Source organism: Mauremys mutica, chromosome 1 (assembly GCF_020497125.1).
Source record: "Mauremys mutica isolate MM-2020 ecotype Southern chromosome 1, ASM2049712v1, whole genome shotgun sequence".
Classification (NCBI taxonomy): Eukaryota; Metazoa; Chordata; order Testudines; family Geoemydidae; genus Mauremys; species Mauremys mutica.
The window spans coordinates 157,433,146-157,460,024 of record NC_059072.1 but is presented as its reverse complement, the minus strand read 5'-3'; the positions used below and the strand labels follow the sequence as shown (position 1 = coordinate 157,460,024).

The 26,879-nt window shown below is 43.6% G+C and overlaps 2 protein-coding genes and 1 long non-coding RNA gene across 7 annotated transcripts in view; 1 reads left to right on the top strand and 2 right to left on the bottom strand.

The window, feature by feature from the left end:
* Positions 1-7,070, bottom strand: part of LOC123359704 (complement C1r subcomponent-like) — a 57,897-nt gene extending 50,827 nt beyond the window's left edge. For 2 of the 3 annotated variants that reach the window (XM_045001128.1, XM_045001133.1), the window contains exon 1: positions 6,902-7,070. In XM_045001128.1, the coding sequence (XP_044857063.1) occupies positions 6,902-7,033 (132 nt within the window). In that variant the 5' untranslated portion in view covers positions 7,034-7,070. Of the gene's footprint in view, positions 1-6,832; positions 6,872-6,901 lie in introns of those variants that run through there. The other variant, XM_045001138.1, reaches the window with a different exon arrangement.
* CFAP91 (cilia and flagella associated protein 91) overlaps positions 1-26,879 on the top strand; it is a 61,152-nt gene that overhangs the window by 17,944 nt on the left and 16,329 nt on the right. For all 3 annotated transcript variants that reach the window (XM_045001124.1, XM_045001125.1, XM_045001126.1), the window contains 5 exons: positions 113-255; positions 8,224-8,340; positions 15,415-15,486; positions 17,349-17,495; positions 23,524-23,745. In XM_045001124.1, the coding sequence (XP_044857059.1) occupies positions 113-255; positions 8,224-8,340; positions 15,415-15,486; positions 17,349-17,495; positions 23,524-23,745 (701 nt within the window). The remainder of the gene's footprint in view (positions 1-112; positions 256-8,223; positions 8,341-15,414; positions 15,487-17,348; positions 17,496-23,523; positions 23,746-26,879) is intronic.
* LOC123359730 lies at positions 1,610-6,457 on the bottom strand. Its single transcript, XR_006575912.1, has 2 exons — positions 4,844-6,457; positions 1,610-2,910 (listed from the first exon to the last, which is right to left on the bottom strand). It is a non-coding gene; the product is annotated as an uncharacterized LOC123359730 (long non-coding RNA).

Sequence of the window (26,879 nt, the reverse complement as noted above, 5' to 3'; positions counted from 1 at the left end):
AAATCTTAAATTACATGTTATTGGCTAAAAATATTGGCATAAGCCTGTACAACAATTCAAATATCTCTCTCTTCTTCCGCCCTGTCCCATACTCCCACTCCCCCTTTTCTAGGATTGCTTGAACTGGAGGCATCTCTCCCACACTCTGTCACTCAGCCCCAGACCAAAGCTCCGAAACCCAAGACCACCACCACTAAAGAAGGATTTATTAAGCGGACTTCTAGGCTAGATATGGAGCTGGCACAGGTTCACCAGGTATGGTGCTGCAGCCAAGAGCAAGCAAATTCTTTCTAGATTTGAGATGCACCTTACATGGAAATGCTATTGGGAAGGCACATCTGTCAACTATCTCCAAATTCACTTCCTAAATTCCCCTCTTAATGCTTTTATAAAGACAGAAATAAGGCCATCTTCAGGGAGAGAACATATCAAACATTAATAACTAGCGGGTTGTCATTTGGCATGATGAGTACTGTTCTGAACTCAACTAGTCTCCCTTTTTCTATCTCTTCCACATTTTCCCTCTTCTGTGCCTACCCTGTGGAAAGCTTCCTAGTTTGTGAAAGGAGTAGCTTTCTCTCTTTCCCATCCCCAGTCATTCACGGACGTCCATTTTTCTTCCTTCTCTTTGTTTCTTTGGCCCTATGAAAATGTGATGGGATTGTGAAATCTAATGTAAACCAGCAATTCTCCTCCTCCCCTTGGTTGCCTTCCTTTCCCTCATCCCTTTAAAATATTTAAAAAATACGGCAAACCTATTGGTTAAAATGTCAAATTATTATTATTTAAATAAACCAATGCAGGATCAGAAGTTTCAAAATTCTGCACATCTGAAGTAAAGTAGGTCAATTGTCCCAACTTATCCAAATTAGATTACAACAGAGGAAGCAGATCACTGCAGTTACCTAGCAACTTAGATAAGTATTGTCTGATTTTCTGAATACATAAAATGCACATGCCGTCACTACAACTGTGCAAGCAAATCTGTTGTCCACACATGTAAATGACCAGTGTCTAAGCAAATACCCTATCTGCACATGCAGTCACAGTATTTACAGTTGAAATTAGGTGAACTGTAAGGTATGCATCTTGTGTTGCAATTACAGACTTGTGTTTTTGAAAATCAGGCCTATTGGATAAAGTATTCCTAAAGTAAATAATAATTATTATACACACAGTTTTGTCAGTTTTATTAGATTTATCTTCAAATCCAGTTGATAAGAAATATTTAGTCATGCATAGTGTGTGTGTGTGTATATAATTTTTTTTCTTGTTTTAGTGTAGCACAATAATATATTTAATACAGGCAGTAACTTTCTATTAATAGAACTGAAATCTTGCGTTGAAATAACTACCGTGCTACCTCAAATTCAGTCATCTAATCTTATGAAAGACAGTGTTGGATTTGGTCACTACTCGGAGGGAAAATTTTCAAGGAAAAAACTTCAGATGTGTAGGAAGTGCTTTTATGGAGTCAGTACTGAGCGAATGCCCCCTATGGTTGTAGACTGTATGCCGCGGTGGGCAAACTTTTTGGCCTGAGGGCCCCATCTGGGTATGGAAATTGTATGGTGGACCATGAATGCTCACGAAATTAAAACTTCAGAGATATTCAAATAAACTTTAATAAAGATACATTTTAGTGGAAATAAACAAAATCTTACTTACTATTATAAATATACCATCATAACAATGTATTACAATAATTAAACCAAACTTACCCTCTTTCTACCCCCTTTCTCTCTAGCCTGGATTTGTTGGGCGTCAGCTTCCAGTCATTGGAATTAATTGAGATTCACCAGCCCCCTGCTCTCAGAAATCTCCTCCCATGTAGGTCCTGACAGCCCACAACTTTGAAAACTGTCACTGACCACTCCCTGGCCAACTACTCTTTGTTTTATCTTCAACAATGGAAAACTAACACTACTAAAACATCAGAGTCACCTAAGCAAACAAGTAACAGGCAAGTGGGCTTGCACGTTCCAGGCTCTGATGGCACGTGAGGCACGTTTGGGTTGTGCAGCCGGAGTAACGTGTGCCCTCACGCCCATCACACAAGCCCCTGACCTCAGCCAGAGCGGGGCAAGCCCCCGACCCTGCTTCCCAGCCGGAGCAGGGCAAGCCCCCAACCCTCTTCCCAGCCAGAGTCCTGGAGAAGAGCAATGGAGCTTGAGGGCCAGATGAAAAGGTCTGACGGGCTTGATGCAGCCCGCGGGCCATAGTTGCCCACCCCTGCTCTGTGCTATTGGAGGTGTCATGTGTCTTCTGCATAAAACCAAGATCCTAACCACCTGTGGTCATAATCAGATGGCAAGATACTCCTGGCATTCTTCCAAGAGTTAGGGATGTTAGCTCATGGTTTTCTGGCTAAATTCCAATTTCAGCAATTGCATTGTGTGTCTGTCTGTCTAAAGGACTTCTCATGTTTTTGACAGACTATAGTGAAGATTCCCAAACTATAGTCATGGATTACAAGTGGTCCCCAGAGTTGGCTGGTCAGTAATGATGGCTCTTGTCCTTGGTGTCAGCTGAGAGAAATAGATGGAGAAGGGGAGACTAAATTCAGAGTGAAAATAGAGACAGTGGGCCAGATTCTTACCTGGTATAAATCAGCATAGCTCCAGTGACTTCAATGGAGCTGCACTGATTTATACCAGCTATGGATCTGGTCTGCTATGATGGACTTTTCAAAAACATCTATTTATTGCATTAAAAACACCTAAAATATACATTATTTTTTCTGAGAAAATCGGCATATCTGTTACAATGGGTCTTACTTCTACCTGTGGTTACTTGGAGGCAGAGCCAGACCTGTCAATCAAGGCAGGATGGGGATGGCCACACCCCTGAAGACCCTGCAAGTCAGCTTGAACTGGCTCCATCAACGGCAGGGAGGCTTAACAAGTTCTTCTGCTCCAAGGAACAAGAAAATAAAACAATCAGAAAGGGATTCTTTTTATCTTAATAGTCAGCTTATTGGATTCTAAGCATTGTTGGGCTGTTATTTAGCTTTGGGGGGCTCTGCAGCAAGATTGCCGGAAACTCCTTTCTGATACTGAGGTAGCTGGCTGCAGCAGCTTCTAGTGTAGCATGTCTGGGCAGGCTGTTCTGTCAAGAACACCTCACAGGCAGCCAGAGAGAGAAGTTGGCAGAAAAGGGTGCAAAAATGCGTGGACTAACATAACCCTACTTGCCGTGGGTTGACCAAGCCCTACCGCTTTCTTACTCTCTTCCACACAGCCAGCCCTGGAGGGATGATAGAGAGAGCAACCCAGACATGAAGAAAGCAGGCAGTAAAAGGCCTCTTGGCTTACCACTTATTTCTGACTGTTTACCCTGCTTTCTTTAGCAAGGTGTGAGTCAGCCCTTTTAGAGCTATTTCTGCCTTTCTGTAGGATTCGGTGAATCAACATGGCTGTGCCATGCGAAAGCTTCCTCTGGCCTTTCCTCAGGAAGGGGTTTAGAGAGCAGCTATAAAGTTCAAGGAAACCACTTAGGGATCATCTTAAGAGTGATCTTTTCAAGTGTTACCCTTACTTCTCTAGCACAGCAGCAGTACAGTTCTCCCTTCAGATCCCCTCTTTAGTGGTAGTCTCCTTCTGTCCTACAAATAATTGGGGGGAGGGAACCTTGTAAAATCAGAATATGCTCAGTGGTTGGGCCCTGAGAGGCTAATTAATCTTGTTTCCCCCCCTATAAATCTGAGAAGCAGTGAAGGAAAGGTTAAAGGCATCAGGAAAGAAGCTGCAGATTCTGAGCACAGGAGTCACTCCTCTACAAAGGAAATTTCTAAGGCTTGGTTTTCCCAGTAAAAGATGAGCAAATCATTCAAGGACTCTCTGTTCCTCCATCTCTTCTGTTTCTAGTTTACCACAATACAAATTTTCCCATGGTAAAGGCTCTAAAGGGACAAAAAAAAGGGCCCAGGAAATTCAGAGGAAACCCATTTGTCTTTCTGAGAGCATAAGCAGCTTTTTTCAGACTTGGGGCTAGATACCACACAGGAGGAAACTCAGAATCATTTTTTTGAAAAGTAACCTGAAACCAGTCTCCAGAGTATTAGGTGGACTCTGTATTCCTCCAGATAAGCTCCCATAAAAAAGGAAATGTGGGAAGAAATGGGAGAGAAGCCTGGCTTACATTTTAGAATTAAATGGCACTCTGAAACCAGGGTTATTGGTATCTTCCTCTTTCTCCAATTGAAACCTCAGAGTATGAAGACTAAAACGCCATCTTCTTCAAACTAGGATAATTGATTTCCCAGGGAACAAGAAGGCTTAGGGCTCTAGTCAATCCTCTTTCCAGTGCCCAAACATGCCAAAGACTGAGGAGTGCTCAACTGGAAATTCTTGAACAGATTCCTGTTGTCACCACAGTTCAGGGTAGATACCCTAAATTCCAACATAGCAACAAGTTCTAAAGAAAAACATCTATCACTAATTGAGCTTAAGAACACCTATATGTACTTATTACATGAGCCTCTCAGAGAAAATCTCTCAACTTCACATGCAACACATAATGTTACCACTATGCTACTTTGCGTTTGGCCTACCTGCCTCTAAGGATGTTTTCCAAAGTGTTTTCCTTGGGCAAAAAAGGGTTTGTATATACCCGTGCTAAGACGACCTGCTCATTGGAGCACACTTTCTGAAAAAGGCCCAGAAGGGAGCCGTCACACAGTCCAGATTGTATTCTGGAATAACATGAATTTGTCAACACTACCAACAGCTAAACGATGTCACACAGTCTGTCACTTCTGGACATAGTCATAGATATCAAATTATCACATCTATCAGATTTCTGATGTCTTGGATAAGAACGAAGGTCTCTCGCACCAACATACCATTGTGAGACATTCCAGTTGTCTTCTCCAGAAGATGCTTAATGTCTCAGGGCCCATCATCCCTGTCCTCCTTTGTGCTGTTGCCTGGGGAAACTCAGAAGGCCACAGTTCGCTGGAATCAGGGTTAGTGCAAAAAATTGATGCCAGCTTCAAGAACAGGGAGGATCATTCATGGAACAACTTAATCCAAGGTTAATGACAAAAGATTAGTGTGATTAAATAGGTCCTAAGAGCTAAACCTCCAGTCCTGGTCAGCCAAGATGTATCAGTGATGTCATACAGTATCCGTAGCTACAGTCATGCATTTCCTCTAATGGCCAAGAGCACAGCTGTCCTTTTCTGTTCACGGTGTTCTCCAGGACAATAAAAAAGGGGCACAAGTGATCTAGGTGGTCCCACATTGTCCAGGGAGGTCCTGGTTCTTGTATCTAATCAGGTGGCACACACCACTCAGTTCTGTCTCCTCTACAAGAAGAATCTACTTTCAAGGAAAATATTTTGCACCCAAGTTCAGAAAAATTGTCTAACAACTTAATATGTGAGAAGTACTAATTAAAATGGGATAGTCAGATGTTTACACTTTTTAACCATGAGAAAGTATTCCACAAACAGGTATCTTAAAGGGCCTGGTGTATATGTTCTTCAATCCAGTCCACTTTCCTAACTAAATTCCCTTAATTTTTGCCTTCGTTCTCCTCCTCCTAGGGACAAGTAGAATCCCACTGAAGGTCACCTGAGCCTCCATTTCCTTAAGTCAGTGGTTCTCAACCAGGGGTATGCAGAGGTCTTCCAGGGGGTACATCAACTTATCTAGATATTTGCCTAGTTTTACAACAGGCTACATAAAAAGCACTAGCAAAGTCAGCACAAACTAAAATTTCATATAGACAATTACTTGTTTATATGGCTCTGTATAGTATACACTCAAATGTATGTACAATATTTATATTCCTATTGATTTATTTTGTAATTGAATGGTAAATATGAGAAAGTAAGCAATTTTTCAGTAATAGTGTGCTGTGACAGTTCTTTGTATATGCTTTTGTAAGCAAGTAATTTTTAAGTGAGGTGAAACTTGAGGGTACGCAAGAGAAATCAGACTCCTGAAAGGAGTACAGTAGTCTGGAAAGGCTGAGAGCTTTTTTGCTGGTTCCTTGTGCTGTTTTCTGTTTTCTTCATGCAACATCTTTGTAGTCTCTGGCTCTGAATAAAAAAGTGTGAACATCTGAGGGGAAAACAACTTCTATCTTCAAAAGTTTCTGAAATGTACCAGTTTAGTTATCTAATAACTGAAGCTATAACAGCAGTATTTTTAAAATATTATATGGATTATAACCAATAGAGCTAGATATTTTCTGAAGTGTTCCCTGCATTCAATATTGATTTTTAGAGCCTTCCGGGTATCAAGAGTATACAGTTGTGAATGGGAGGGGAAGTGTTCAGAAACTTTATATAGGAGGAGATGTGTAGATGAGACTCTAAGATTTGATTTAGACTGAAGAAATTTGCAAATCTGTGACAGGATTCCCGGGGTACAACCTGGAACTGTGGGACCACTGTGCCCCCGTAACTCTCCAGCTGGGGCTGTCTCTCATATTGCTTTGCCAGTGACAAGCAGCAAACCCCTCCAGGTGCTGTCCACCAACATGCAGACGTACACCCAGCTAAGTTGCATGAATGATCTCCAACTCACTCTTGAGCTATACACAGGGAAACACCAGCAAATCTCCCAAGCCCTCAGCCTTGCACCACAGAAATGTACCTTCTTATACTGCTCAAGAGCTTCTCTTGAACAATGCAAGCTCATTAATTAGTTTGTCACTTTGTCAAAGGATAGTGGACATACACCAGCCTTTGTAATCTGAGCAGATTCCCCAAGCACTTTAGACAATCTCACTGGTAAGGATAAAACATTAAAATAAGTTTAACTACAGAAAGGTAGATTTTCAGTGGCTATAAGTGGAAGGCATAAAAGTCAGAGATAGTTACCTTAAGAAAATAAAAAGTAAACATGCATTCTAAATCCTAAACTTTTAGACTAAGCAAGAGTTGACTCACACAGCTTTTCTCACTGGATGTTGCAGGTAGGTTACAGTTCTTAATACACAGGCTGAATTTCCTTCTTAGCCTGGGACCAATCTCCTCAGCTGAAAGTCTTTGTTTTCCCAGCATTCTTTTTGCCTTCAGCATAGGTAGGGGGAGAAGAGAAGTAGCCTCATGATGCCCCTGTCCCTTATTTGATACTCTCAATTAATGTCCCAGGAAAGATACTGGCCTAGACATGTCCTTGTTGAGTCACAGAGTTCAGCAATCCCCATTGTTTGAACAACTGAGTCATAGAGTTGAGCGTCCTCATTGTGTGGTGCTTGCACAACTGTCTCTTATTGAATTGCAGATCTCTTGTTTACAATTCTCCTGATGGTCAGTGGTCATTTAACACCCGCCTGAGTCACCTCCTTTATTGGGAAATAGCAGTGGGCGACTTCGAAACTCACGACATATTTCAATGACAACCATATAGCAAAAATCTCATAACTTCATACACACTAACAATTCTATATATATATATATATATATATAAGACAGAACAATGAGTTTCCCCGCAGATCATGACCTTTCATATTTTACATGGCATGCTTTGTATGAAGTATCACAACCATATACGAATGATGAATATGGGGGTTACAGGGTGCTACTTTGAGGTATGGTGTGTCACAGATCCCCTGGAATATCACTTTTTGCTTTGTCCTCAAACACTGTATTAGTGATGTTTTGTGCAGTCTAACATCTGGCACTTTTAACAAATATGCCTATAGAGGGGGTCATATTCCAGTTATGGAAGTATATTATTTATGACTGGTTTATAAAGGCTAGTAACTGCTTTCAGTTTGCAAAGAAAGTTTCCTCTGTACTTGATACTAAGTAATTGCTTAAAATGCAAAAATAATTCATAGGTAATTGATTCAGCAGAATTTCCATTTTTTAGAACTGTAAAATCATTCTCCAGCTGTGCTTTTCCAGAATGTAGTATATTAGGGGTTAAGATCAAACACCTTCTGGACTCATTTCCAGAGAGTGAGTGTCAGTCTATGCACTTTGCCAGCAAGGTACTGTAAATACACACTTATCCCCGTGCCTTACTTGAAACTCCATCAAGGTCTTCTGACCACCCTATTTAACAATAATGTACAACACCTGACTTTTGAGCTGAGATGGAAGGAGTAGGTAAGAAAATTAAAGGTACAATTGTGCAAGGTGCTGAATGCCCTCAACTCCCATTGTAATTCCATAACAACAAGACTGGGTCCTAGTGTCGTGTGCTATCTAGTACAGTTTTCGAACCCTGTATGGAAAGAGCCTAAATTGTATGATTGTTTCAGGCACTGCTAGAGAAGAAGAATAAAGTTAAGGAGCCAAAGAAGCCCCTTCGTTTCCTTCAGAAGATAACAAAACCTGTTCCTCGACCCCTAACTCCAACACTGCTAATACCATCAACTGTAAGTTGGATGTTTTTAGAAGTTTTTGCTGTAAATCCTGTATTAGTCACTATCAAGTTACTCAAGGAGTGTCCAGGAAAATATGGGAGCTAGTTAGTTTTGTCTTCTGTACAGTGTTTTTTACTTAAGAATAAAACTGACAAGCAGCATAGCATTAGACTTTCACCTAATTACTGCACTATGAGAACCTTGACAGGTACAGGGAATCAGTTTTAAGTAACAACATTCTCCAACATTAGGCTATAATATTAGTCCAAAATAAATTAGTGTTTGGTGGGTCGTCTTACACCCCTGTACCTTGTCCCTTCTAGGTGAGCTGTTCAGAGTTTTTCTTCCTTAACCCAAGAAATACTTCCTAAGAGTTGTTGGGATTTTTTTTTAAGCGGGTTGCAAGGTACTTTTTTTCTCCACGATGAACATTTTTCCAAACACCAGTCATTCTTGATTCTCTATTTAGATATTGTGTGGCTTCATTATGATAGATCCAATACCATTGAATTTCACCCAAATAAATCCTACCAGCTTCCTGTCCAGTTCTTCAGTTGAAGTCTTAGTGCAGAACCATGTGCGGATACAAAAATGTGGATCCTTATCTAATCCGCAAAGATGGTAAACAATGCATCTGCAGATATCCGCAGATTTGCAGGGCTCTATTCAAATAGCCTTAGATAGGTAACACCTCAGGCTAGCTTCAGCTTCTGATGCTTTCACATCCTCTGCAGGACTGCTGAGTGTCTTGCATCAGGCATTACACTCATGCATGCGGCAGTCTCATCAAGCCTCCCCTGCTAGAATCTCTCATCGTGCAGGGACTGAGTAGGGCTTCTTCTGCAATTACCCCTCTTGGATGCCAGGGCTTTCTGTGAACAAGAAGATACTCCTGTCACAATCATCATGGAGATATTGGCTGAGAGATGAGCATCTCAGGAGGCCATATGTGGCAAGCTGGAGTGACAGGGACAAAAGGGAATGTAATAGAAGACTGACAGAATGGAAGAGACTAATCCAGGCCTCCACAACTCTTCCCCTTTCCCTCACAACAGCCTGGCAAATAACTGAAAACGGCATCAAATGACCACCCTGACGTAGGGGGAGAGGTCGTTCTCACCCAAGCCAAGAACTGACATGAGACTGTGACCCAGAGTTATGGGCCCTGAGAAAAGGACCTGAAGTACTTGAAACCTACCAGGGTCTCCCTATGGGAGATGGGTGACACCTGGTAAGGCACTCAGGCATATAAACTGTTAGTTGTTTTCAGGATATGATTTCTCTGATATTTTTGTTCTAAGTCCCAGGTCTAGAAAAAGTAGATTGCAGGATACTGCTCCAAGAAAGGTGACAGCTTGAGACTTAAGTGGGTGTGCCCACAAGGCCATAAAAGCATCAGAGGTGCACTTACCTCAGGAACTGTGACACTCACAACCTCAGAGGCTGTCCTTTGCTCGCTCCAATACCCTACGCAGTCCCCACTGTCTTCTCCAGGCTCCTCCAATCCTCATTCTGCCCATAGATCCCCCTGCCCCCTCCTGCTTCTGCAGGGTGCATGTGATAGGTTTCTGCATCCCCTCAGGAGTTTTGCTGGGAAGAGAAAAGCAGTGATGTTTTCCTCACTGTCAAGAAAAATCATTCATGGAGTTGCACAAGACTTGCCAGCTGTAAGCTCCAAATACAGGGAGTAGCTCTGCATCTGCCGTCCCACAAGAATGTAAATAAACCCTGTAGGGGGTTGTTTTTACTTCTCTAGCACTTGGTATATATTTGTCATAATTGGACCTATAAATGTATTCTAATTGTGAGCTCAACTGTAAAAAATGAGCAAAAATGTGTAAAGTGTCACAATTACCTGTAACAGTAAATGTTGATGGGAGAAAAAGTATAACGGTCAGACAGAATGAGTCAGTCAAAACAAAAAGACCTAGTGCTGTAATTCACGGACTGTGCTAAGGCCATTCCAGGTAAACAAGAAAAGTAGGGGACTGGAAATCAGTCAACCAAAATTGATGTGTGAGAAATTAGGCCTAACTTGTGGACAAAATAATGAGGGGATGGGCTACTCCATCCATCAGTCTCTTTTGGTGTCCTGAAAAAGAGACTGGAGAAAGCTGGCTACTGCGACTCTGGCTGACTGAAAGATGGCAGCCATTGTGGCTGCCATCCCCCACTGTCTCCTGGGACTCTGGATCTTCTTCATCCTAATCCTGACCACAGAGAGGGAGCCAAATGATATTGCCACCTCCACTGGCTCTGGCTCAATCACAGCCACCACCTGGGATATAAGACTGTCACTTGTGTGTTCTTCCCCTTCTCCACCTAATTTCTTCTCTCTCCTATCCCTCTCCTTTTCCCTTCTCTCTAATAAGAGTCTGTCTTAGGCAGCCAAGACTGTATTTTGCAGTACTGCTGTAAGCCTGTGACCAGAGAGAAGCAGCTAAATGCAGTGCCCTAAACAGCCCAATTTTGGTACAGGTTTGCCGGGTCTCAGAGTGGCTGATAAGATCATGTGCTGTGTCTGTGTTTCTCTGGTGATGAAGTGAGACTTAACGTCAGAGATGGAAACTGTATTGTCTATCTCTGCTGTTCTTTTCTCTCCCTGTTTTGTGTGTGTTCATCTTGTTTTGTCTTTTAGAAAACAGGATTGGACTTTAAAAACCCCAGCAACTCCAGCAGCTCCAGTCTATCTTAACTAACTTCCCCCCCTTCCCCCAAATAAGGACAGTTATTACTGTATGTACTGTACATACCATACATTACTGTTAAACGAGGGGGCTTCTTTCTAACAAGTCTCTCCAGCTAAAGGGAGAGGGAATAAGAAGTGTTATTAAAATGAAAACCTTAATACTTTACATTTCAAATGCTGTTTTTCTCTCTTTTCTGTATCTTTAATCTAAAATTAAAAAGGATTTTTAAGGGTATTTGCCATGGTGCTGAACCAGCTGAGCTCTCTGTATACCAGACCCTAAACCTTATTTAAAATGGTTTAATATTGGGTAGTTTCAGGCCCATGTTAACACCTTTGACTCTTTGGACTATATATTCCATCCTAATTAATACAATACGTGGCAGCTGTCTTAGTTTCCTCTCTGGTTCACAGTCTCCCTCTGCCAGTAAGGCATTTTATGCCTCAGTTTCTCCTCTGGCTGGCTGGGTGATTTGCAATGGTTTAGCTTTCCAGCCAAACTATAAAGTTCTTTCTTTCTGGAGTAACAAAATAGTCTGTTTGGGTTTTCCCTCATGATACAAGGAAGGGAAGGGCTTTTCGGAAGCTCCAGGCTGGGAGAGACCCTTAAGTGAGAGCAGTTGCATGCACCAGGCCCCAAGCCCACTCCACTTCTCTCATCCCAGGCCCTTTCCTTCTGCATTCCCCACAAGTCTGATTCTTTTCCCCACAGTGCAGGGCTCACAAGCTGTTTTCTACTCCATTGAACAACCTCTCTGGGAGTCCATCCCCCTCTCCTCTCCAGGCTTCCTTTGCCCCAGCCCTCACCAAGCACTTTCACAGGCTTCCTCCCAGACCTTCTAGCTCCTAAGCTGTCCCAGCCTGGCCCCTTCCAGGGACCTCAGCAAGAGGAACCGTGCCCTGATAGCTCTAGACTGAGCATAAGAATTTGCCTTACATAGGCCTGCCCCATTTCCCACTATGCATAGGTGCCGATTCCATGGGTGCTCCGGGGCTGGAGCACCCACAGGGAAAAATTAAGAACATAAGAACATAAGAAAGGCCATACCGGGTCAGACCAAAGGTCCATCTAGCCCAGTATCTGTCTACCGACAGTGGCCAATGCCAGGTGCCCCAGAGGGAGTGAATCTAACAGGCAATGATCAAGTGATCTCTCTCCTGCCATCCATCTCCATCCTCTGACGAACAGAGGCTAGGGACACCATTCTTACCCATTCTGGCTAATAGCCATTTATGGACTTAGCCACCATGAATTTATCCAGTCCCCTTTTAAACATTGTTATAGTCCTAGCCTTCACAACCTCCTCAGGTAAGGAGTTCCACAAGTTGACTGTGCGCTGCGTGAAGAAGAACTTCCTTTTATTTGTTTTAAACCTGCTGCCTATTAATTTCATTTGGTGACCCCTAGTTCTTGTATTATGGGAATAAGTAAATAACTTTTCCTTATCCACTTTCTCAACATCACTCATGATTTTATATACCTCTATCATGTCCCCCCTTAGTCTTCTCTTTTCCAAGCTGAAGAGTCCTAGCCTCTTTAATCTTTCCTCGTATGGGACCCTCTCTAAACCCCTAATCATTTTAGTTGCCCTTTTCTGAACCTTTTCTAGTGCTAGAATATCTTTTTTGAGGTGAGGAGACCACATCTGTACACAGTATTCGAGATGTGGGCGTACCATGGATTTATATAAGGGCAATAATATATTCTCAGTCTTATTCTCTATCCCCTTTTTAATGATTCCTAACATCCTATTTGCTTTTTTGACCGCCTCTGCACACTGCGTGGACGTCTTCAGAGAACTATCCACGATGACGCCAAGATCTTTTTCCTGACTCATTGTAGCTAAGTTAGCCCCCATCATGTTGTATGTATAGTTGGGGTTATTTTTTCCAATGTGCATTACTTTACATTTATCCACATTAAATTTCATTTGCCATTTTGTTGCCCAATCACTTAGTTTTGTGAGATCTTTTTGAAGTTCTTCACAATCTGCTTTGGTCTTAACTATCTTGAGAAGTTTAGTATCATCTGCAAATTTGGCAACCTCACTGTTTACCCCTTTCTCCAGATCATTTATGAATAAATTGAATAGGATTGGTCCGAGGACTGACCCTTGGGGAACACCACTAGTTACCCCTCTCCATTCTGAGAATTTACCATTAATTCCTACCCTTTGTTCCCTGTCCTTTAACCAGTTCTCAATCCATGAAAGGACCTTCCCTTTTATCCCATGACAGCTTAATTTACGTAAGAGCCTTTGGTGAGGGACCTTGTCAAAGGCTTTCTGGAAATCCAAGTACACTATGTCCACCGGATCTCCCTTGTCCACATGTTTGTTGACCCCTTCAAAGAATTCTAATAGATTAGTAAGACACGATTTCCCTTTACAGAAACCATGTTGACTATTGCTCAAGAGTTTATGTTTATCTATGTGTCTGACAATTTTATTCTTTACTATTGTTTCAACTAATTTGCCCGGTACCGACGTTAGACTTACCGGTCTGTAATTGCCGGGATCACCCCTAGAGCCCTTTTTAAATATTGGCGTTACATTAGCTAACTTCCAGTCATTGGGTACCGAAGCCAATTTAAAGGACAGGTTACAAACCTTAGTTAATAGTTCCGCAACTTCACATTTGAGTTCTTTCAGAACTCTTGGGTGAATGCCATCTGGTCCCGGTGACTTGTTAATGTTGAGTTTATCAATTAATTCCAAAACCTCCTCTAGTGACACTTCAATCTGTGACAGTTCCTCAGATTTGTCACCTACAAAAGCCAGCTCAGGTTTGGGAATCTCCCTAACATCCTCAGCCGTGAAGACTGAAGCAAAGAATCCATTTAGTTTCTCCGCAATGACTTTATCGTCTTTAAGCGCTCCTTTTGTATTTTGATCATCAAGGGGCCCCACTGGTTGTTTAGCAGGCTTCCTGCTTCTGATGTACTTAAAAAACATTTTGTTATTACCTTTGGAGTTTTTGGCTAGCCGTTCTTCAAACTCCTCTTTGGCTTTTCTTATTACACTCTTGCACTTAAGTTGGCAGTGTTTGTGCTCCTTTCTATTTGCCTCACTAGGATTTGACTTCCACTTTTTAAAGGAAGTCTTTTTATCTCTCACTGCTTCTTTTACATGGTTGTTAAGCCACGGTGGCTCTTTTTTAGTTCTTTTACTGTTTTTCTTAATTTGTGGTATACATTGAAGTTGGGCCTCTATTATGGTGTCTTTAAAAAGGGCCCATGCAACTTGCAGGGATTTCACTTTAGTCACTGTACCTTTTAACTTTTGTCTAACTAACCCCCTCATTTTTGTATAGTTCCCCCTTTTGAAATTAAATGCCACAGTGTTGGGCAGTTGTGTTCTTCCCACCACAGGGATGTTGAATGCTATTGTATTAGGGTCACTATTTCCAAGCGGTCCTGCTATAGTTACCTCTTGGACCAGCTCCTGCGCTCCACTCAGGATTAAATCTAGAGTTGCTTTGCACCCACCAACAGCTGCCCGCCTCAGTTCACCTCCGCTCCGCCTCCTCCCTTGAGCACACCACATCCCCGCTTCTCCCCCTAGCTCCCAGCACTTCCCGCCACAAAACAGCTATTTCGTGGTGGCAAGCGCTGGGAGGGAGGCGGGAGGAGGGGGAACGTGGCATGCTTGGGGAAGAGGCGGGGCCAGGGTGGGGATTTGGGGAAGGAGTGCAGTAGGAGCAGGGAGGGGGCAGAGTTGGGATGGGGACTTTGGGGAAGGGGTTGGAATGGGGGTGAGGGAGGGGCGGGGCAGGGGTGGAGGGGAGGGGGCGAGCACTGAGAAAAGTTGGCCCCTGTGCCACTATGCCTTATTATCCTAGCCTCTGTTCTGAGCTGAAATCAGGAACAAGCTATGGTAGGCCTGTAGCCTTCCTTAAAGGGACAGCACACCCTGTTACAACCCCCAAAATAATACACCTTGTTTACTTCAAAATTGTCATTCACTGGGTCTTCAAACTCACTGCTACACTAATAAGCCTTACCAGGAGAATGAAACTCAGGGGAAATTTCCTAAATGTTCCCCTTCCTTAGTGTTTAGAACTGTTAATACATGTGAATGATAATTGTGTTCCCATTTTAGTCACCAGTTAGTAAAGCTACATTTTATATATATATATACACACACACACACACCCAGTGTAAATCTTTGTATAGTCTGTCTGTCCCATATTTTGTAAAATATAGACATTTATATTTTTCTGACTCTTCTTTCATTCTCTGGAAATCGGAAGAATGATGATTAAAACCCACGAGAAACTAGGTATATTAATTGTATTCTGAGAAAGCTAGTTAGATGGATGGTTCATTCAGTTTTCCTTCTGCTTCCTCCCTAAAATAAATACATAATTGTAACTGGATTATTTTTGTGTGTTGGCAGAGAGAAGAGGAGCTAGAACTGGCAGTGATCTTTTTGCAGAAGTTAATCCGAGGCAGAGCTATTCAGAACATGGTATTCTGTGTCCCTTTGACTATTTCTGTCTTCAAAGGAGTTATTGAGGGTATATTAAAAAATCTGTTCCCAATAGCACTGAACTAATCCAGAGCTGAGGTGGTTGAGCAACATGTCCTCATATCCATATCCCATATCCTTCCAAGGCTGAAGTCTTTGCTTTCCATCTCAAATTTCTGACAGGAACTTCTAGGTTCCTATCTGTGGGACGCTCCCTGAGAATATCTGCTGATATCCTTTATGGCTGTATTCAGGACTTGGTGTTGGGCCTTTCTGTACAGGTCTGGTCACTTTTGATCATTTGCATATCTTGGGGGGAGGGGTGTCTGTTTTATAGACCTGCTGCTTCTCTCTGTACCATTGGGATTAGCTGTTTTACTGAGGATTGTTTTAATTTTTATACAGCGCACAGGTGAGAGATGATAGGCTCTGTGTCAATAAGTTTTGAAAATGGTTTGATATGAAAATTGGGTTTCTTGAGTCTTTCTCCCATCCGGAGTGGCCTGATAGGAATGATGTCTTTGACTCCATTGTAGAGATGTTGACTCTCTCAAAAATTTTGAGAGCCTCCCCGCCAAGGCTTCCCATAATTTTTAGAGGCTTCTCACCAGCAACTGTGGTCAGCTCAGAAATTTCTGTCTGACTTGGGTCTGTCTGACTTGGGTTTGGACACGTGGGCTGGTGGCTCGGACTGCGTTTCCTACCTATCACCCCAGAGTGCACCGCTCCCTCCCACAGAGCCTCCACTCCCCACCAGTGCGCGCACACAGCAGGGCAGCAGTCACTGCATCAAGTAGGGGAAACTGAAGGGATTGGTTCTGGGGACACCACAGAGGGCAACAGCAGTATCAACACCCTCCCCACAATCTTACTGCTGCACTGAATGGTGCTAAACAATCTGAACAGTCCCTGGGGGAGGTGAGGAAGAGGCACTCTATCTGTCCTTCTATTGCTGGGCTTATGTATGAGGAAGGGCAGCAGGCAATGGATACTGAAACAGGGGAGAAAAGAAAAGGACATGGTCCAGGGGAGGAGATAGGGGGCAAGGGGCATCATGAGGAGAGAGCTGAGGAGTGTCCAAGAGGGTGCATGGTGGAGCTGGCAGAGGAAGGATGAGGAAGAGAGCCATTCCTATTAGTCAAGGGGGAGAGAAGATTGGCTTGCCCCAGATTTCTTATGGTATTTAGTGCATACTTGAGGTTGAATTTTCTGCCTGAAACAAGACCCACCTTCTCCTCCCCCCCCCCCCCACAGGGGAGGGAAGAGGGTCTTTCTCAAAGCTCAAAAATTAGTAGACTGACTAAAGAAATGATATTTTGCTTTTAAACATCATAAGAAATCTTTTTTGGGGGGAGGTGGGAAACATCTGGTTTTTTAATTGATGGGGCTGGCAATTCTGCCCGCAATGTAAAGTCCAGTCCAGAATGTGTTTAACGCTAACCCTTCCTGGGTATATAGAGATCTATCTGCAAAGTCTGTTTGTCATGCCCTCCAGTGGCTAGAAGGCTGGGTGAGTCTTAATGCAACTGAAAGATAATGGAGGTTCTCCTTTGCGTAAGTAATAGAGACCTGTCTGTTCTCTGGAGCAGAAGGGCCTGAGTTCTGCCCTTCATCCAGCACGTGTGGGGTTTAGCTGACAGGTACGGTGTGTGTCTGGATATGGCCTTGGATTCATTACAGATGGTTTGGTTTCCTGTCAGTAGCACCAGGGATTTTCCTCAAAGGTTCATGTGCTACAGATAGAGAATTTGGTATCGGAAACAGATGACTCTAACTTTGGAGGAAAAGGATATTTTCTGTTTGCAAAACTCTCAGATTTTATCTTCTGTTTAATTCCCATGGCTGTTAATTTTATTTGAAAGATGTTTGAAGGGAAGGAGAAGCGATTGGAACTGATCCGGGAACTGCGCACCACTCATGCGCTTCAGGAGGATGGGAAGCTGCTTAAGAAGGCAGAGAAGCAAGTAACACTGGCCTTACAGCGACAACACGACTTGCATGAGCACAAGGTTTGGCTATTACACACCCCACTCATCCATTCCTCCATCCCTTTTTAAATTTCTGTTTCTTTCTTGTAATATCAACATATTTATAGCATTAGAGGGGTAGCCATGTTAGTCTGGATCTGTAAAAGCAGCAGAGAGTCTTGTGGCACCTTATAGACTAACAGACGTTTTGGAGCAAGAGCTTTCGTGGGTGAATACCCACTTCGTTGGATGCAAGGGCAAGCATATTTATAGAAACATATTTATAGAAATTGAATGTGTTGTCCACGTTACAGAATCCATCACAGGTGACAAAAACTGGCTTCCTTGCTGAGAGCAAGGACTGAATGGACATGGGCACTGAAGTGTTCTGTCATTGCTATAATGGGTCCCATCCTGAGAAGCTTGCATAGCCGCCTCCCATGTTGTACCTGCTTTGTGGCTAAACAGAGGACTTCAATTTCCAGGGCTCTCAATGCATGAAAAATGTGCCTCATCATGAAACCCTCAGTCCATTCAGATTATGATCCGCATGGTTGATGTCAACTGACTCCTCTGCAGTTGATAACGGCTTTTCCTTCAGCTGGCATAGTGAGGCATGCATGTCACCCCCTCAGTAAGCCATTTTGCTGAGCAGATTGTGTGTCATTGTACTTAGGGTACATCTACACGTAGAGCTGGGGTGTGATTCCCAGCTTGAGGAAGCACACTTGTGCTAGTTCTGATTGAGCTAGCATGCTAAAAGTAGAATGTAGCCATGGCAACATGAGTGGCAGGAGGAGCTAGCTGTCCTGAGTGCTTGCCCATCAGAGAGGCTAGCTATGTACTTGGGGAAGCTAGTCCCTCTTGCAGCTTGTGCTGCCATGTCCACATTCTATTTTTAGTATGTTAGATTGATCAGAGCTAGCTCAGGTATGTCTCCTCAACTTGCGATTCACTTCCCCAGCTTCAAGTGTAGACATACCCTTAGGCCTGGTCTACACTGGGGGGTAGGGGGAGGAATTGATCTAAGTTATACAACTTCAGCTACGTGAATAACGTAGCTGAAGTTGACGTACTTAGATCGACTTACCGTGGTATCTTCACTATGGTGAATCGACTGCTGCCGCTCCCCCGTCAACTCTGCCTGCGCCTCTCGCCAAGCTGGAGGACAGGAGTCAACAGGAGAGCGCTCAGGGATCGATTTATCGCGTCTAGACTACACACGATGGATCGATCGCTGCCCGCTGATAGTGAAGACATACCCTTAGTTATAGGCATCGCATCCCCTTGCAACTTCACGCCCTCTCAGCTGCCTCTGCTGTGCAGAAATAGCCATGAAAGAGTTTACTCATCAACTAATACTAGGTGAATGGCCTATGGTACCCCAGCAGTGGAGTCAATTTGCTAAAGCAGTTGCTGTCCCCCTTCCCCAAAGAGAAATAGGCCTGGACCTCTCCAGCTGGCCAGAATCTATTTGAGATTTTACACATTCATCTCTTTCTGTTCACTTCCAACCTCTTAGCAGAGCAGTGACATTCTAAGGGTTCAGTATTTCTAGATGCTGCTTCATGAATAGAGGGCAGAAGTGTAAGACTCTAGGCATAACACACACACAATACCACGGGGGGTGTAGGTGAACAATCCCTTTTATTGAACTAAGGAAAAATGAAATTTAAAAGCCCTGAGATTTGGACACTTGAGATGTCTCTTCATCAAGCCCTGGGAAAGCAGAGCCAAGGCAGAGGGGAGATACCAGCAGCGGGTCAATTCAGTCTCCATAATGACATTCGGAGAGAAAGAGATCAAAGGGTGAAGATAGTGATCTGTTTGATCTCATATCTCAGAATCTCACTGTGGAATCTGAACTAACCCTGCTGGCATGTCCTCCACCCCTTGCTTTGCTTTCCCAGGGCCCGAGGAAGAGAGACTACAATTCTCCCAGTCTCCAGGCATTTAACTTTAATTAACACATGCAAAGCGTTCACCTACAACTTCGTAGTAAGTTTCATGTACTTTTCTTTATGGGAAAATAGAACAAATGTACATGGATTAAAAAAAAAATCTCTGAGATGTGCATTATGCAGTACAGTTAATGACAGCAGTACTGTTTTGTGAATGTCCTTCTTACTAAAGTATACCTTCTTAAAAGGAAAACTCCCAACTGACCTAAAAGCCTGTTAAATATTTTTATATTTGTGTACATCTTTCAGAAACCTCTTAGGAACTCTCATTTTTAGGAGACTGTTGTGGCCTTTTTATATGTCAGCAGATCGTGGTTTAAAATTGACTTTGTCAGGTAGTACTTCCCAAGGCATTCTACATAGGGAGAATAAAACTACTTGGGATTCTGCAGCTAGAAGGACTGTAATCAGTTTGGACAGAGGGGTATGATCAGAAATCACATATGTTTTGGGGGAGGCAAAATTCTGATAGAACATTAATCTTGGAATGTCTTCCGCAGTATCTCTCTTCTGCCCAGGAAATCCTTACACACAGCAAAAAACAAGCATTAGGGAGAAGTGGCTCAGGGTAGTCCCATATCATCTGCTGGTATAGTGGGAAGATTAAATCCTCTTCCCTCCGTCATCGTCACAGCCTCTGGGGCATGAGAAGGAACACTTTCCGTTCCAGCCCTGTGTTACAGTGACATTTTCACATTCTGTTGGATGCTGGTCTGGAAACGTGTAGTGTCTTGGAAGCTGGTACAAAACACAGGAAAGCCTGTTTATTACTGGCTGCTAGTCAGGGTTGTTTTGTTTTGTTTTGTTTACTTGAGTTAATAACAGGCACATTCCACTGCCTGCTGAGCCATTGCAACAAAGGCACAACATCTGAACCAGCTTCAGAAAATACTTTTTGCCTAGGCTTATTGCCATGTAGTCCATACTAGAGATAATGAACTTACACAATATCATTGCTTATGCTCTGGAAATGTATTCTCCCAAATCCCATAAAGCAATGTGATTAGGGTTAGGGGGGTGGAAGGTGGTTAAGGAGACTTGGGCTCTATTCCCAGCTCTGTCACAAATTCCCTGGATCTGGTTTCCACTGCCATGAATCTTGTGGTGTTTGCTTCGGAGGTGAAGCGAGTGTAAATCACCACCATTTGGATCTGCAAGCATGTTACACTTGTATAAATGACAACACAATATATAAAACAGTAGAGAATCAAGCTCCCTATATGACCTCAGCAAGTCTTTGTGCCTCCGTTTCCCCATTTGTAAAATGGGGATAAGACCTACCTCACTTCAAGGAGCACTGTGAGGTTTTATTAATTAATGTTTATAAAGTGTTGTGAGCTACTTGGATGGAAGTTGCCAGTCAGGCAAAATATAGTAGTTATATCTTGCTATACTTCAGTGTTCGGAGGAGGGAGGGAGGGGTCTTTGTCTGTCCCCACAGATGGTCCCAGCAAGAGAATAGTGTGGTGGGTTCCCCATGAGGTGCCACTTGGCACTGGGGTACCACTGAGCCCTTTCACACTGTGGGGCTGTGATAAGATGCCAAATTCTCCAAGCTTGCTCTGTCACCAGCATACACACAGAGAGGGGCACACCCTGCTGCAGCTTCACACACAGACGCTGCGATCAGCTCTGCATGGGAAGGAAACCTCCTGTTGTCAGAGTTGTACCGGTATGGTGCTCTGCTCTCTCCAATGTTGATATCACTCGGCTGCGTGCATGAGTTCCCTCTGTGTGCTGCCCCAGCTCTGCGCAGATAGCTGACACAGCAGACCCGACGAGAACCCCCAATAACCACAGAGTCCAGTAAGACGCAAAGTCATGTCGACTAGGTTTACTGCGACCTCAGACACAATGGCAGTTCCCTGTAGGTTTCTTAGCCTAACTCAGGGCATACTACGAGAAAATGCCTCTTGGCAATGGACTCAGCTCAGTCAGTGGCGGGAGTTTCCACTGCCCCCTCGGCTGGACAAAGACACCGCCTTAGGAATGCATTCTTATACACAGATACAAACAAGTTACACATCACACCTGACGTATTGAGGGGCCTCCCCTCTACGTAGCAAGGTTCAACCTTTCTACGTATTTAGGTGCCACCTGTTACCTTGTACATGTTGGTTCGATCAAAACAACTCTATCCATCATTTTACCCTTTTGCCCCTGTCATTGGGATGGGCCGGCCTGTCCTTTTGTTATCTATGGAATGTTTCAGTATAGTATGTTCTAATGCTATGTTTATACTCCGATATGCTAGGTGAATATATGTTTATGTCAGCCTTTCTCCTGCCAGCTTCTGTGAACTGAGCCGGCCTTCAGCTCACAGCCTTACTTTGCTCTTTAGCTAAGTCTTGTTCATTACTTCAGTTCAGGCCTCATACTGGGCCTTTATCAGGGCCTGCACTTACTACACCTCCCAATTGCTAAGGCATGCACCCACCCACCCACCCACCCACCCACCCCCAGAGTGTAAACCCAAAATTATATCATCCCATGCTGGCTGACAGGGAACTGTACAGCCTAAGCTCATAAAATTCACCCCCTCCCTCAATGTGGAGAGAGATATGCAACAGCTTTCTGCCCCAAGTTATAATTTCCACACACAGGTTGTAGACAAAACAAGTATAAAGTATAAAACAACAAAACAAAAGATAGATTTTAAGTGATTATAAGATATAGCAAACTTATCAAAGCAGGTTTCAGAGTGGTAGCCGTGTTAGTCTGTATCAGCAAAAACAACAAAGAGTAGATTACCTTAGTATATAAACAAAACCACAAACTGAGCTTAACACACTAGTTAGCAAATTTTCACCCTGAGTGATAGGCTGGCAGATTCTTAAGGCACAAGTTGCCTTGGCTTTCCCAGGTTTTCATGTACAGGCAAAACATCCCTCTAGCCTGGGACCATCACTTCCCATGGTTCAGTCCTTGCCCCTCAAGTGTTTTCAGGTGTGTTGTTATAGCAAAAGTGACGTACCATCATGATGCTGTTGCCCCCTTTTATATCTTCTTCCCACTTGCTAGAAAGCTCTTTTGCTGTGACCTGGGTCAAACAGTTCCCATTATGTAGTGCTATCGCTGAGAGGTTTCTATTGCACACAGTTCCTGGGGTAATCCTTGTGTGCATTTTCTCAATGAGCCATTAACATTGTTTGGCCTTTTTACTGTTGTACCTGAAAGGCTGCTTGTGGGTGTTTTCAACCTCACAACATGTTTCAGTAACACATACACAGCCAAACTCCATAACTTCACATTCGACGATGGCACATACAATCTAATGAGATATTATTGTCTAGCAGATTACTACTTTTAGAATGATACCTCACAAGGCATAGTTTGTACAAAACGTATCCTAATTACATGACAGTGGTGAATATTGGGGTGCCAGGATGTGTCACACAGTGCAAAACAAACATTTTGCATCCTCTGAAGAGTTAGAAATGTATTTGCGCTTGTGATTATGCAGCCCTCTAAACAATTTATTCTAGCACACATCTGACCTATAAAGGCGTAGATTGGACATTTTGAATCCCAGGTAGAAGCTGTATTTGCAAATATTGACCCTGATTCTTCATTTTGGCTCAGCTAAACTCAGCACAGAAATGAGGGGGAAGCACTGCTGAAGGTGGTTTTATGTCACTTTTGTATCTCCCACATTCTGGATCTGAGAACTGGAGCAATCCCCAGTCTAAGTGAAAGTAACCTGAAAAGCTGCTGTGATTTACTCTCTGCTGCAATGGCAATCTATGCATTGTCTCAGCAGCCCAGAATAGCTGGTGTACAGTGCCCTCTGGCCACCCCTCTAGGCCAAGGGCTGCAAAGGGGGCAGCATATGACCGTTCCTGTGGTCCTTCGGCAACAGGGAATTCCCCGTAAGTATTCCCAACTGATTAGTTCTGCAGAGCTTGCATACAGAGGCCATGGCAGAGCTCAGAATCAAGTCCACTGTTTTTTAAAGAAAAATGCAGAACACATAAATTAGCCTTATGCCTTGTGGGGGGCGGGGGACGAGGGGGGGTTGTGCTTTTTCATGTGCCTGTGGCGGTTCTATGAGAAAGAGACTTGCATTCTTCACGGTATTTAATAAAATTCTTGTTTGTTTTTGTTTTAAGCTGTCACTGGCTGAGAACCACTTGGCTCGGATAGAAGGCAGGGCATTAGTGAACATGTTCGATTTCCTGTCCAAAGAGCTGGTGAGGCTTCAGGAAGAAAGGAGGATCCATGCTTTTGCCATGCTGGCTGAGAGGCAACGGCGCATCCGGGAAGCAGAGGAGAGTGGACGCCGCCAGGTGGAAGAGAGGCGACGGCGGGAAGAGGATGAGATCTTCAAACAGGCAAGTGGAGGAGACAGAATTCTTCTATTGATCTAGTGACTGCCTCTTGGGGAGCTGGATTACGTATACCAATGGGAGAAGGCCTCCCGTCGTCATAGCTAGTGTCTACACTGTAACATTTTACATGTAGATAAGCCCTCAGTCTTTTGACTTTGCCATGAATTAATCTAGGTCTCTAGACCCCTGCAACACATAGCTTCTCTATCCTCCTCCCAGCTGTGGCACTGCCTGGATCATCTCCAAGGCTAATGCTCTGTCATAAGTAATTCTGCAGGGTCAAAGCATTGGGTCTGTTTGTTGTCAGGATGTTTTCAACCAGAGGTTCTCCTTTGAGTGCTCATGCACATGTCCATTCCACTGTAAGTGTGTGTGTGCCTTCAGTATACTCAGGTCAGAGACTTTTGGTTGCAGTACTGGTGGGGTGGAGGTGTGCCCTGCGTATCCTCGTGCTGAGACCCAAGGGTGTAAAGGGCAGAGCTTCTCCACCTCCCTCTCAGATCCTTCTTATCATCCATGGCAAAAGTTGGAGCGCCCCATTTCTCCTTAGAAACTTACTTTATCTTCACAAAGTGTTTTTCACTAGCTTTTTGTAAATAGTCATAGTTGTTAGTAGTAGTACCATCCCCTTAAGGGAATTTTTTCTTTTATTGTTCTTTTTGTCTGTATTAATTATGCAGAAATGTCCTGGATTCCGTGTAGCACTTGTAAAGTGACTGTGCCTGCTAAGGACAGACATTCTAACTGCTTGTTTTGTTTGGGAGAGGGTCATTCCAATACAAGTGCTCTATCTACTTATCCTTCCCCTCCCAAACAAAGAAACGGAGTGTGTTGCCTGAGGGAGCACCATCTTAAGTAGGTGATGAGACCTTCCTCAGCATCTGAGGACTCAGCTGCTTAGAAATCTGAGATACCTTCAACCACAACTGCTCTTCCTCTTCAGCCTAAAACGTCTCTCAAAAGCTTTGGTGAGAAGAAATGTTTATCTCCTTCCCCAGATCGGTTTGGGCAAGAGGGGTTTTTCGGAAGACAAAAAAAATCCTCCCTTCATCACCTGAAAAAGACTTGGGAATCATGGTGAATAATTAGCTGAACATGAGCTCCCAGTGCAATGCTGAGACCAAAAAAGCTAATGCAATCCTTGTATGCATAAACAGGGGAATCTTGAGTAGGAGTAGAGAGGTTATTTTACCTCTGTGTTTGGCAGTGCTGCAACTGCCGCTGGAATACTGTGTCAAATTCAGGAACGATGTTGATAAATTGGAGAGAGTTCAGAAAAGAGCCACAAGAATGACTAAAAGGTTAGAGAACATGACTTATAGTTATAGACTATTTAGCTTATCAAAGACCGTCTGTAATACCTACCTGGGGAACAAATATTTAATAACGGGCTCTTCAGTCTAACTGAGAAAGGTATAACAATCCAATGGCTGGAAGATGAAGCTAAACAAATTCAGACTGAAAGTAACGTGTAATTTTTAAACTGTGAGAGTAATTAACCATTGGAACAATTTACCAAGGGTCGTGATGGATTCTCAATCACTGGGAACTTAAATCAAGACTGTATGTGTTTTCTAAAAGATCTGCTTTAGCAGTTATTTTAGGGAAGTTCTATGTCCTGTATTATACAGGAAGTCAGACTAGATGATCTCAGTGGTCCCTTCTGGCCTGGGAATCTCTGAATCTTCCACCCTGAAGCACAAGCATAAGTCCTCCAGTACCAAGTCAACAAGCTGCAAGGGGCAATCCCCAGTACCATATGAGACAGTGCTGTTGATTCTGGTACTGATAGTCTCAGTACCATTGAGATTGCACCTTCTGCATTGTCTCCTGAGACATCAGCTGAAATGTTGCCTCCACTCTCGGTGCCTGACATGTCGCAGGCCTTCACGACTGCGAAGGACCAATTATGCCTCCTGGTACTGGACTCATCACTGTTGGAGCAACTGGGACCATCTGTTCAGTCCCAGCCTATACATTCAGTACCCACTTTCAAAGAAGCTACTGGTACTGCCATCTTCATTGATTCCTACCTCAGTACTGATAGTGCCATATGAATCTACAGCTATTCATCATCAGCTGCTTTGGTACCATCTGTGGTATTGGCTTCCACACAGGACATAAGACTGTCTGTGACCTGAGTACCATCATCACTATAGCTTTCTTCTTCTACTTCAGCACTACCGACCTCTACAACTTCATTATTACCACTGGTACTGATACCAGCAACGGTGTCTCCTTCAATATTGACTGGATTTCATTGTCTACGTTTTACCATGGTACCCTTTCCTTAAGAAGATCTCTAATCCATACTGGACTGGCTTCATGTTTCCCAAAAGAGGATTCTTATATCTCTTCTTTGGATTTAGAGATGGACACCAAATTTGAAGGCATTCTGAGTAACAATGTGAATTTTAGAGCACTTAGAGTCAAGCAGTAAATAGAGAGCTGGTGTAGACCTTAACTATAGTAGACTTGGTGGTCCATTACAATGCTGAAAGGGGGACTTTTTAGTAAGGATAGGGGGAGAATGGTGGTCCATCTGCAGCACAGGGGAATCCAAGGAGTGTGAAGTGGCCCATTCATCTTAATGAGGTGTTCTCAGCTGAATGTGAACAGCCCATGCAAATGAATAGAACCTGAAACAATAGCTCTGAGATGAATGACCTGCTCCATTCATGTCAAAGAACCCATGCTATGCATCAAACATGCCCATGCTCAACTCTTCTCCTCTGTGGCAGCAGTGTATTCTTGGTGCATGCCACCAGTATGTCTGTTCCAGCTTCCTACTTGGGGGGCAGGGATTCCACATATCCTTGTTCATATGGTGGGGGTCAGGGAGAGGGCCTCAGACTGGATAAGTCCACCAGAATCCAGCTCACATGAGGGGAGCATGAATGGGGGTGGAAGTCAGACTCCCCTAGAGGAGTTGGGTCCCCTAGATGCTGGCACACACACACACACAGGTATGGAGAGAGGCATCCCCCCAGGATCGTGGCACACACACAGGAGGAGAACATGGGGTTCAGAGGCACCCCTGCTCCTGTTCTCACCTAGTCTCCCTGTCACTCACCTCATGTCACCCTTCCCAGTGAGCTCAAAATGATGAAAGCCAACACAGTATGATAAACTATCTC